Source organism: Papilio xuthus, unplaced genomic scaffold (genome assembly GCF_000836235.2).
Source record: "Papilio xuthus unplaced genomic scaffold, Pxut_1.1 DF828142.1, whole genome shotgun sequence".
Lineage (NCBI taxonomy): Eukaryota > Metazoa > Arthropoda > Insecta > Lepidoptera > Papilionidae > Papilio > Papilio xuthus.
In genome coordinates this window covers 3,714,126-3,727,597 of record NW_013530507.1, presented here as the reverse complement: position 1 = coordinate 3,727,597, position 13,472 = coordinate 3,714,126, and the positions used below count along the sequence as shown (strand labels likewise).

The 13,472-nt window shown below is 31.6% G+C and overlaps 1 protein-coding gene across 1 annotated transcript in view; it reads left to right on the top strand.

Moving 5' to 3' along the window:
* The window catches only part of LOC106114521 (ADAMTS-like protein 4), a 53,836-nt gene that overhangs the window by 4,220 nt on the left and 36,144 nt on the right, over positions 1-13,472 (top strand). Inside the window, exons 2-3 of the mRNA XM_013307765.1 lie at positions 10,490-10,725; positions 13,194-13,257. Coding sequence (XP_013163219.1) covers positions 10,682-10,725; positions 13,194-13,257 — 108 coding nt within the window. The 5' untranslated portion in view covers positions 10,490-10,681. The remainder of the gene's footprint in view (positions 1-10,489; positions 10,726-13,193; positions 13,258-13,472) is intronic.

Genomic DNA, 13,472 nt, shown 5'->3' with positions numbered 1-13,472 from the left:
TTTTGTAATATAATAAGATAGAAGAATAACAATTGTCTTATTGTTAATTAATATTCAGTATGATCTTTCAATTACATAATTTTATTAGATTGAAAGTTGTAACAACTCTATATGTATATATAAAAATATGATTGCACAATCCCCGCCACCCGATTAATGTTGGACACGCTGTAAAATTTAATTTATTTACATATCGATATAATGGCTGAGTGATTTTCGGTTCTCGGCGTACAACAGCATTCAATGGGGAACTATTTAATTTGATTATTGTGAAACAATCGACAGATTTACGCTAATAAATTTAATAATAATAAGGAAGTTACTTAGTGTAGATTTAATAAGAAACGTATACTAAGGACATGTTAAGCAAACATTAAACTTTGTGGCAAGCACTTGAGAATACAATAGTATAAAGATAGAGAAAATTGTCTAAGCTTAAGCGCTAGTGTAAAGGATGGTAACATAGCATTTAACCGTTTAATAGCCGCTTAGATTTTGCAGGAATTTCAAGATAGGATTGTATTAGTATGGTAACAAACTGGTGATTAGCTGACTGGTTAGCGAGAGGCCACCGTGCCTCTCATCAAATAGATACAATCTTAGCGCCGGACTTGCCGTGAACAGAATACTTTTCCAATGAGCTAGTATACAGGCATACGGGTACATTTCTGTATATATTTATTTTTCTTTAAATACCTTTAATGGTTTTATAAGAAAGTTTAAATAGTTAGTATTGTTTTAATGTTAAAATGATTTTGATGAATGAAAATGATTTTAAAATGAAGTGATAGCTTTGAAGTTAATGTACAATTTTAGAGTAATTTGGTTTAACAAACAAAACTTTCAATGGGAATAATCGTCTAAAAGGAAACACCAATCGACAGCTTTGAAATTTTCATATTAAAAATCTATTTAACACCTAAACCTCAAATATATTTTATCATTAACTTAAATAAAATTTTTGAACAAATAACATAATTCTCTGGTTTATTAAATTAAGTAATAAAAACATATGATTGTTGCGTAATCTTTAATCTTTTAAACCAATAAATATAATGTCCATATTGACAATTGACGGAGGTCAAGCTTTGAACATAAAAGATTACAGAGTTTGTTAACCTAATCCCTAAAAGCAATGCTTAATGTCTGACGTTAATTCCTTTAGTCAATGTTAACGGCGTCAGCGGAGTCGTAATCCTATTAAATGTACGTGGACATAAATTTAGTTTATTTATATGTGTAGTGACAGCCGAATAAATTATACCATTGGTATCATCATTTTAATATATAAAACTGAATAACGTTTTTCATATAGAATATTGAATAGTAATGGCTTTATGACACTGAAAGTGCTTGACTGCAAAATAAGATAACATATTCAAACTCTTTGGTTACTGTCAAGGAGTTCGAACTGGCCAGAAATACGTCGCGCGAAAAAAAGAAATTTAAAATAAACAGCTGACAGTCGCACGGTTATCAGTTGAAAAGAATGTTTTCATGTGGCATGTTGTTGCTTGATTGTAAATATTTTTAAATGGGCATAGGTAAATGGTAGCATTCAGCCATAAAATTAATTAAAATCTTGGGCAGTTAATAAAACTCGTTACCTGAGTATTGTCATCACTTTTAACAATGTATTTTAATTTGGTTTTATTTAACGACAAATTGCACGGTCCATTTACAAATATCTTTCGAACCGTTAAATTTAGTAGGTATAGTGAATTTGGAACTATCGTTCAGGATATAGTTAACATGTAATTTACATTTTAAATAACGTTTTTGTTTGGTTAATTTTATATTGTTTGATGACCCTATATCGGGAACTAACGTAATCTGAACGGAAATTTTGACAGTTTAATAAAATTACGAGATTGTTGTTGGATGTGTAAACTCCTTTTTACGCCAATAACATTATTTCTTATGCAACTAACTTGTGTAACCGAAACTAAGCAATTTGAGATATGTTTAATTACAGATAAAGACTCAATAAAATGTATAATTGCCTTACTGTCTAATTATTTGGGCTACAAAAAGATAATTTAAATTCCTTGCTTTTTTCGAACATCTTTTAGTTTTATTAAGTTTTATGGCCAGTGTTTTAGCGTCTTTGAACGAGAAATTCAAACACTATGATTAGATTTGGAATATTTATTTTAAACCATTAAAAAGCCATGATTGATACGATGATGGCAACACATTTAATATTATGTAATTTTATAGCTTAGTTGACAAAATTTTATTGAAATGCCTTTAATTTCTTTACTGTATAGTTTTAGACAGTATCAATTAGAATCTTTTGGCGCGAATGACGTGCTTTCGTTACAAAGTCCTGTGTCAGAATGAATAGTGAGGGGACATAAACGTCGATATTTTAGTAAGGCTAGTGTTGCGTTAATACACTGACAATTCGGTCTTTCTTCCTAACAATAGATAGAGCAAGAGAAAACTATAGTCTTTCCTTCGGGTTATAATTATGCGCGGGTTGACTGATTTAGTACACTTGATGACGTCACCTCTTAGCACTAGCTGTCTGGAAATCGAAACGTGTCCGTCACACTGTGTTTTCGACGCTTAACTATTCAAATATCCTCTCTACAACACATTTGATATTACCTAACATTTATAATTAAATTAACGAATGCATTATACTAGAAAAGAAAAACGTCATTGCAATGTGTGTGGGGGTCGTTGACCCCCTGAAATCATGGGTGTTCAATAGTTATGTGATTATGTCCAATACCGCGCGATCGTTGTCGCCTGTTGACCCCCGACTCTATCAAGTAGCCTCGTCTATTTATCGTCCTCTTCAATTATTTGCTTTTGTTATTGTCCTTGAATTGTCAATTTGTTGGCCACTAAAAATGGCTTTACGTAATTGTTGGTTTAACATTGTGATCTCTTTATTGCTGGAAAGATGAATGGATGTGCAATATTTAATTGAAATGCCATAGAATCTATTACATATTCTATTTTATGTAAATCGGTTGAACTAGCCCGGTTAACAATGTGCAAAAAAAGATTTACCGTTGGTTTTTGACATCAAAATCTCTGTATAAAACACTAGCTAGACTAGACTCCGTCTGCGCGATACTACAAAAAACGTAATTAGTAACCTATGTGTTCTTCCAGGCAATGTTCTACATTTGTGCTAAATTTCAGCGAGATCCATACAGCCGTTCTCGAGATACCCTCAAACAAACATCCATCCATCCATCCAAACTTTCGCATTTATAATATTAGAAAGATATCGTTATCTATAGACGTAGTTGTTTTGATTTCTTCCAATAATTCTAGAATTTCCTCTTTTGGGTACATACTATTTCTTGGATTTTTTTTTAAAATTATAGTAAAAGAAGTTAGGTGTAAATTCCAAATATATCCTGGTATGCATAGGACTTTCAAAGTGAGAATCTTACGCAAACAGCAACGTCTAAATTACTAAGCAAGTTTACGACGCAAGCTTGCGGTTTAACTTTTACCTAAACCGCGAGAAAAGCCGGCGTATGTCAGTAGCTTTAGGCCGCGGCGTGTGACATGCGGTCTTAGGGCCAATGCACACATCACTCTTCCTACTTCGTGTGTCAATCACGTTAGACCAGAGATTCCCAAACTATTTCTGATAGACCCATTTCTTAACACTGATTTCACTTAATCCCATACTGGTAAAATTTATTTTTCAATTTGTGAGCCCTCCACTTTAATTTCTCACGTACACTCTCGCTAGAACTTCCGTGGACCCTAGGGGGTCTTGGGCCACTTTGGGAATCACTGTAAGACCTTGTTATAGCTATAATAGGATAAATAGGTTTTTGTATTATTATAAAACACTTTGTTACTTTTTGCTGATTATCGAAAGACCGTTATATCGTATTATGTTTTTCCACTTGCGAGTACATTTTCTTATTAAATTGTGATTCCTCGGCAATTTTTGCCTGTAATAGGATTAATAGATAAGAACATAGATTGAAGAGATGCAAAGAGTTTTGCTAAGTCCTAAACTATTCATTTTGAAAGTTCTTAAATTGGAAGTAGTTATTGTAAAATGAATAGTCTATTCTGAAAATATACTTTCGGTCTAGTTTGAAATGGTACATTTAAATGTATGGTTGGATGGATGGATGTTTGAAGGAATATCCAGAACGGCTGAACGGATCCCATGTATCTTACTGATATTTGGCATAGATATAGAACATAGTCTAGAAGAACATATAGGCTAGTAATTATTTAAATTTCGTTTGAACGGAGAAGGGCGATAAGTTATGCAATAAATAATATGTGCACTATTTAATACTGGCACTTTGTAATTTCTAAATTCCAGTAGGTCAGTAAATCGTGTATGTATGAGGTCAGAGGTGGGTGCCCTTACTGGAAGTCCGCTAAGCGACGATAATTGGGCCCTAACTTGCACCACTCATCTTACTAATTCGACTACTGTTTGAATAAACAGTTATAAACTGTAGACGATGTCGCGACTTTTCCAAAGATCACGTACAATTTGTAATTGGCTATTTACAATTCAATAAGCAAAGAGTCTTCATTGATACAGATTAAAAATAAACTATTAACCTACCAATTTATATTTGTGTATTGGAATATGATAAAAACATTTTTATTTTGTTTCATAATACTAAATGTTAATATGTATTTAGTCAAATTATCTGCAAAGTATTATTCTTTGTATTAAGTTATAAGTTAAAACGATAAAGTATCTTCGTTCACATTTACAAGTTTCTAAGCAAGTTTGGTAAAATTTTCAATGAATTCCTTAATTGAATTTGATATCGATTAATTCTTCAAGTGGGTACTTGCGTGCGGTGTTACACAGCCACGTGTTACGACAAGAGGGTGCTTAAGTTTTAATTAGGACAACGCACAAATCTCACGCCGGACCATGATCTTTCAAGGACAACTTTCTCTCAAATGATTTTCATCCACATGTAAGTAAACTGTACGTATATGTATGATAGTGAGTAAAAATAATATAATAATACCTCGGGATGCAGCAAACTTTAATAGTAGATTCTTAACCCTTAATTTGGTGGTGTCCAGTGTGACGAACAACCAATTAAAAAAAATCTACTGTACTAGTTTAGAGAAAATTACGTAAGTATGACTTTATTAAAAAAAAAAGTTTTTTTGCTACAAAAAATTTCGTCGAATTAAGGGTTAACATATTAGCTCTTCTACGGGAAGAATTCATAAATGTAAATCGTTTGTTAAACTAGCTCTCACCTGCGACTCCATGCACGGAATTAAAACTTAGTAGTCTATGCGTTCTTCCAGATTATGTTCTACATATTTGTCTTTCAGCGGGATCCGTCTAGCTGTAATAGATATATCTTATAACAAACAACCATCTATCTAAAAAAACGCATGTTTAATATTGGTAACACTAGCTTCCGCATGCGACTCTGTCCGTTCGGAATTAAATTAAACATAATTAGTAGCCTATATGTTCTTTCAGACTATGCTCTATATGTATGCTAAATTTTATTTGAGATCCGTTGATCTGTTCTGGAGATATACCTTCAAATTAACATCCATTCATCCATCTAAACATTCGCGTTAGTAGCATAACCTAGTAAAAGTAAAAAAAATCCTATGAGTGTAAAAAAGAACACTAACATACATATATTCACAGCAGTTATCTATTATCTTATGTAACAAAGTGAAATAGGTCGTGTTGAGGACAATAAAAATTTATCAGCGGTGGAACAGACGACTTAGCGGCAAAGTAATGAAGTACTATAGCTATTAGACCACCAAGAGTGACGGTGAAAGGAAAGTATTCAGTCGACGATGTATTACGGGAATTTGGTAACATTAAAAACGACTTCGATTTGGAATAAATTAGAGAAAATAGTGTGATCGAATATGGTGTTATTTTTAACGCATGTTAATGATGGCGATCATCAACACGAACGATTTTGTGAATTGAATCTTTTAGTATCACATCTAAAAGACAGTACCTGGACAGCTTTGCTAGGTATTTTTTTTGAATTGTGTTTTTTGGATATTTAAGTACGAATAACTAATAAAATGATGAAATGTGAATAATATTTTTCGATCTAACCGTAGAAGACCGATCCGTAGAAGAGATAATATATATATATATTTATACAAGAATTGCTCATTTAAAGATATAAGATTAGAATATAAAATGCACAAAATTTTATATTTTCATTAATTTTTAAGAATAAAATAGCAGATTAGTTATGTTATTATACAGAATTCAGTATAAATAATAGAAGTGGCATCATATCGCTGCCCACGATACAGGCATATAACCATAAATGGTAATTTAAGTTAAATTTAATTTCTCAGTTATGTGCAATTTTTATGTTATTTATTGTTTTTGATATAAATAAAAACTTTTTCTTCTTTCTTTTTTTGGTGCTGGGTTTGGTGACAAATGGCTACTTGAATATTACTAAAAGGTACTTGTCCTGTAGATCGTAATTGTATGTACTTAAGTTTTCAATTAGTTTTTAAGTTGTTCCTAAAAGAACGTTCGAATTTTATATTACACTAGCAGTTTTCTGAATTTCGTCCGCGCGAAATTTTAAAACTAGCAATAAATTTTGCCTATGTCATATTTGCTTCCATATTTTTTTGCATATTTTTCCAATTAGTTCAGTAGTTTTAGAGCCTATCGAATGCAAACAAATAAATAATAAAATAAGATTCAATTAGAAATATAAAGTAAACTAAAAATACATGATGTGATTTTATTGGTTAATCGTACTATACCCAGATAAAAATACGGATTTCTTGTTCTTATTTTAAATTCGATAGACGGAAAAAAGGACATGCTGTTTATATTAATGTCCATCGTATAATTTAACCAAAACATTAGATAAATTGTTAGTATTATTAATAACATGCGAGGGACCACATCATTCTATTGTTTGCCTGCATCATAATTATAAAATAACAAAACACGATTGCCCACGACGTTTATGTCTTGCTAACAATTGAATGACGAATGAGTTTTATACAGTTTCAGTAATCAGAGATCGATATTCGGCCAATACATAATAATTTTCAGTTGTGTGAATGTGTGCTCCTGTCTTGTTTAACAATTGCGTTTCGTATTGGAATTAAGATTTTGTAAGTGTAATTAAATTAAAAATTATTATATTTTGTATTTGGTTTTATATTTTTGTTGATTTTTTATAATACTACATAATTTGAGGTTATTTATCTGTTTATAGACATGTTTGTTGATTTGGAATTAATTCTTTAACGTGTAACAATCCCATATTAAAGTGAAGGTAATTTTAAAATTACCAATTTTATTATTATTAAGTTATCATGATTGTTTTGGCTTAGTATGATTATTTTATATTTCTAAGCTAAAGTTTATATGAATTATATTTAAATTACGATTAGACAAAGCTTTCTTTCAGTTAGATGTTTATAGAACTCATAGCACATCATCTATGGTAAGTTTGATATAATTTGCCGTGCGAATGTGGCTTAAGTGATAATTTCACGGCAGGACCCATTGCTATTACAAAGCAATCATCAACGGAGCCTATTTCCTCTTCACGAGGCATGGTTTTACAGCCAGTACTACGCTGTCCAGTCGTACCATAGCAACCTACACGGCCACACTCTAGTTCAGTGCGTTAAGCCCTTCGCGCATGTCAAAAAAGTTGTACCTTAAAGTTTTGGTACGAAGCACAGATTAAAAATTTTACTAGGACATTTTTGTGAATAATGTAAGTTGATTTTTGTTTCCTTTAATTTACGTAATAATAATGTTTGAAAGATTATATTATGTTCATAATTTCTTTACAATAGTTTATTTTATTTTAACGATTTTATTAGTTAACCTTATAATTATTTGCTTTTATAGGTGCGCTCTAGTTAATATACTATTCCCTATTATTTTTTTTATTTAATAACATTATGTGTTGATATGTGTAAATTTTGTACAGTAATTTTAATATAAATTTTATTAGTTATGATTGTTATAAAATTGTTGAGTTCGCAACTTCGAACTTGGGACTACGATTTAAGAAAACGGAACATAAAGTTCTTATGATTTGCTATTTTAAATGTAGAAATGCTTTTGAATCGATTATTAGGTTGAAGCGTTAGATAATAAAGGTGGGCAGTATATAAATCCCAGTTTTGTTATCGTTTAAAACGTGTTTTTTTTGTGGCGCGTGCTACATGAAAGAGCATCGCCACATCGCCACGGTTTCATGAGATGACCCAATTCAATCTTTCGTTTTATTTACCTTACTAATGTTAACGCAATGATATGAACCGGCCTCATTTAGTACATTTTGTAAGCTTTTGATTTCGCTTAATCTTTTGCTGAATCCTAAATGGTTTATAATCTGTTGTTAGCAGCTCCTTAAATTAACGCAATTTAAGTTATTGACGTAATCATTTAAAAGGAAGAAATCACCTCTATGTTATTCATTTAATATTATAAATGCGAAAGTTTAGATGGATAAATGTTTGTTAGAAGATATCTACGAAACGACTCAACGGATCTTGATGAAATTTTTCACAGATATATTCTGAATATACAAGAACATATTCTCGAAGAACACATAGGCTACGTATGTTTTAATTTACCGCGGACAGAGTCGCGGGCGACAGCTATTTAATAAGAAAGGTAATTTGAAAGTAAGAAATTACCTCTATCATACTATAGTTAGTACTCGTTCCTTGCTAGACATTTCAATGAGGAAAATACAAGAGTGGTATGTCACGACCGTGCAAATTAGTAATACGTGATCGCCGCTTTACCCTTTAGGGCAGGGTCGCAATTTATTTAAAAAAAAAAACATCGTTATTGATTTTCAATGTAACTACACTATATAAGTATGATATCAGTTAGTTTTTAAAAATTGCAATAAATATAAACTTAGTAATATATTATTTCCCTTTCGCCTTCCATCCCTACCTTGCTTTTAGTTGCTTTGTTGTTTTCCACATGTTCTCGTTTAACAGAGGTACATTTTAAGCTTTATAATTTTTATTTTCCCAAAGATGTGTGAAGTTTAGAAGTGAACTCGATTTAATATGTCTTGCAAAACTAAGCAGGTCATTGTATCTTATGTGTTACGTATCATTAACACACAATATGGCGATAACGTGATACCCGGAGCTACGTTGTGGCGTAAGCCCTTATCAACGCCATCGCCAGAATATTTACCTGTCTTGTTTACGTGAACAGATAATGTCATATAAGAATAAAAAAAAATTTACGAACAATACACTAATAATTATTCGTGACATAATTGATTTATTTAACGTAACTTATGAATTAAAGTTGAAAGGGTTTTGATATTAAAAATAATTTACGAATTCTGTTCCTAAATGTAATTTTGAATTCTTATCTTAGATTCTTCTGTTGTAAATGAAAGTACGGACTATAGTTTCCACGCTTCTTTATTTAAAACTAGCTGTTGCCCGCGACTATCCGAGTGGAATAAAAAAAAATAATTAGTAGCTTATGTGTTCTTCCAGAATATGTTCTATATGTATGCCAAATTTAATCGCGATCCGTTCAGCCATCCATCTATCTTAACATTCGGATTTATAATATTAGTAAGAAGTAATATTTGGTTGGGATAAGGTTCCAAAAACATCAGCAGCTCTTGATTCACCAATTTGTTCTAAAACAAACAAAAAAACAATCGCCGTTAAGATCTAACGTTCATATCAAAACGACCCATTCACGTCCAAGTGAGCTTTCTGAACGAAGTGAGTCATTGTTCACACGATACGTTGTTTGTTTCTTATCTTATTACTTCCTCTTTCTCAAGTGTCCAAGCTTGTGTACACTATTGAGATATTTTTTATTAATCCGCCGACGGTTCTCTTGTGGTTGTAAATAGATAGACTTTATACGGTGTTTTATTAACTGATAAACTCTGACCGGAGACATGCATCTGTTGTCAAAACGAGAAGCGTTTAATCTCTTAATCTCTGCCCACCTCTTCCTTGGATGAAGACATGCTAGTCTGTACGGAAATAGCGTTATCATTACGTGCTTTTTTCTATCTTTTTAAATAATGTGGGATTTATTGTCAATCAAAACTGGTGTTGAGTCAGAAATCAGTTATAGATTCGAATGTCAATTGTTTTGTCAAATCTTACTAATATTATAAATGCGAATGTTTAGATGGATGGATGTTTGTTTGAAGGTATCTCCAGAACGGCAAAACAGATCTCGATGAAATTTGGCATTGATGTAGAACATAGTCTGTATTCGCGGGCGACAGCTAGTATTAACATGTATACATGGTGAGGACGTACATATAAGAATTAACTAAACGATGAAAAGATCTTTCTAACGCTGATATAATCAAAAACACATAGAATATACCTATATGTAACTTTGAAATACAAAAGAAAAAATAAGGATCATCCAAAACAAAAGAATGGCGTTTTACTATATAATAAATATCTCTCACGTTTAATACATTTGCGTCAATTTAATTTCGTTCTTTTTTTGTTTCAGGTTATTGATTTTGTGCTAAGCTTTCCTCTGAAGATGCTTAAAACAGTCATAGATTGATATTCAATGACACAATGTACCTCGAACAAATTTTAGTGTAGTGTTAAATTATTTAAAAGTACCTTATAAATGTTACGAATTACAATGGACAAGAGAAAGTTAAAGTGCTGGAATGTAAGTTTGCTGTGAAATAAAATGGAGCCACGGGGATATTCAACATCAAAAAATAAGCCCTATTGGTAAGTTAATATTGATTATTTTGATGGAAGATGAATTATTTTAATCCATATAACGTAGACCGAGACAATACTTATTAATAGATTCTACTTTAATATTATGTTTATTAGTTTGTACTTTGTAGTTTTTCGATTGTAGTAAGCGTACAAAATGTTGCCATATCTAAATATTACAATATTTGCAAAACTTTAAGAGTTGATTTACATTTAAAACGCATTATCAAGACAGCGAGTAAATACATGAAGTGTGAACACCGGCCTGCACTAGTGTTTATCCACAACAAATATTTTTATACGTGCTCGAAACGGTAAACCTTTTTTTCCGACGTCCATTCGAGACTCCTTAGAGAGTAAAAGTAAACATAAATTATACGCTCCATTCACTGCGCACGCGCTTACACAGGATTAAAAAAATAAGGTCAAGTGTCACATCGCTCGTAAAGATAGTCCTGGTCGTGTGAACCTCACCTACTAACTGTTTCCGATAATAAATCAAGATGGCGTCACTTTTGAACTTTACGTGAATGTTATTTTTTTTACCGACTGGGTCAGTTGTATGTTTATATAGATGAGTTTATTGTGGTCTAAAGGAGCAAAGTATTTGGATACTTATGTAAACATGACTTTAGTGACCACGTGTGTAACGGTTATTAGATATAGCAGTTGCCTGGCTTAATCCGCGCGAAATAAAAAAAAAATCTCTAATAAATATAGTCTACGTCATCCAGGGATAGTGTAGCTTCCCAATAATAAAAGAGTTTTTTATGTCGCCTGAGTAGTTTCAAAGTTCAATGCAATCAAACATTCATATTCTTCGTTATAAAATTTGTGTCGATTAAAAGGATTTCCTATATTATATACAATGTTATATATATTTTTAAACATACATAAGAACAATTTAGCTATAAATATATTATTTTTTAATTCAGTAGCTTGATATACTTAATATATTACTGCCTTTTATATTTTAATATATTTAATGTTTAATTGTAACACTGAGACATCAAAGCACTAATAAAGAGGGCAACATTTTTGGTGTTTGTGGATCGAAAGCGTATTAACATGGAAATAACGGCTATTGGCACTTTATAAGGCACTTAAGAAGTTCGTTCGGGCGTTTTACAGCCGTTTGATGGTTGTTATGGAGACGCGGGTGCGATCGCTTGTATCGTCCGGGTTTGAATCTCTAATGGAGATGTCTGGTTGCGTAAAAGTCTAAGAGCAGCGTGGGTGTCGTGACCCTACAGGTCAGCGGTTCTCAAACTCAATGGACAACTGAATATAAATAAACAAAAACAATCATTTTTTTTTATTCTTACCTGATTTTTAAAATAGGGTTTCGACTTTTTAAAGTAATAATTATAGTAATTTTATTATTCTTTAGATTTTTAGTTTATAAATGTGCAAAAATGTGTGAGGTGTAACAATTGTGCAGTGCATTTATATAGGCGCTTTTTTAACGCCCGTTAAAGTTTGGCGTTGTCGGTTGGCAAGTGATGAAATTTTTTAAATTATTCTTGCTTCCTTCGCCCAATGCTCAGAATGCAACATTGAGTGATAAAAAACATGTAAATTACACAATATATAAATTTGTTCTATTTGAACGCTTTTTATCGCGCGTTAAAAAAACGTCCGTGCCAATTTGGGCTTAATAATGTCGATACATATGAACATTGATTGTTCTGTGTATTTGGATTATCCCGATCAAAGTGAAAATAAATTGTCAAACATAAAAATTCCCACGATGACAACCCTATTGAATAAATAGCATGACGGAATCGTGAAAGCAATGTAAATAGGTATGTCAGGGAATCTGTGTCATAGTCTGTCACCCACGTCGTAACAAGTAAATCTTGGAAGAGCTACCGTTTGTTTTTGACAATGATTTAAGTTTACATCATCTTTGTTTATGGTCATACGTGTGAAACTGATCTATAGATATTAAAATGAGATATAGTTCCACAAAGGAATGAACATAAGAACAAGAAATGCTCTAGAAAAGCTTAAAGGAGCATAGAGAGTAAGAATATAATGGTTTAATATCCTATTTTACCGTAGGCTTCTGAGACCAAAATCTTCGCTTTAAACATGTTATCTCTGTTTTGTCAAAGATGAAACGAGGATAACGATATGTGTTGTACGGTGGTTTTGTTGTCAGAAATCAAAGGTTAATTGTTTAGAAACCTCGTAAAATAAGTTGACTTAAATTAAAAAACAATCATGAATATAATTGAAGCAATCTTTGCAGAAATATTTCAAATATTAGTTAGTTAAAATAATATAATTAAAAACAATAGGTCACCACCAATGGGTCGTATTAATTGTGGTTGAAAAATGGTCTTTGTGTTTTTAAAATGAGGAACAATATTTGGTATGATTTAATTGATTATATTAATTAATATTACATTACTAAGCTACTGCGTTTATTTTATAATTTATTGTTTGAAGTTTGAATGTTGTCTTATTTCCAGGGCTACAGTTGTGCAGTTGGCCATGCTCATAATGGCAACGAACATCGCTGCCGATTCTCTTCAGGTAAATAAGATTACTTATAGATTGTATTTTATTACATGAGGAATTTAAATTAAGTTGCATTTCTTTGTTGATTATTTAAAAGATTAACAAGTCAATGATTTTATTTGACATGAATGATGGATTAACTCATGTTAAAAGGTGTGAAATATCAATTAATACCTAATGCCTTTGTAAAGAAGTTTGAAACAAACTCTGGTTTCTATGTTAGTTTGGTT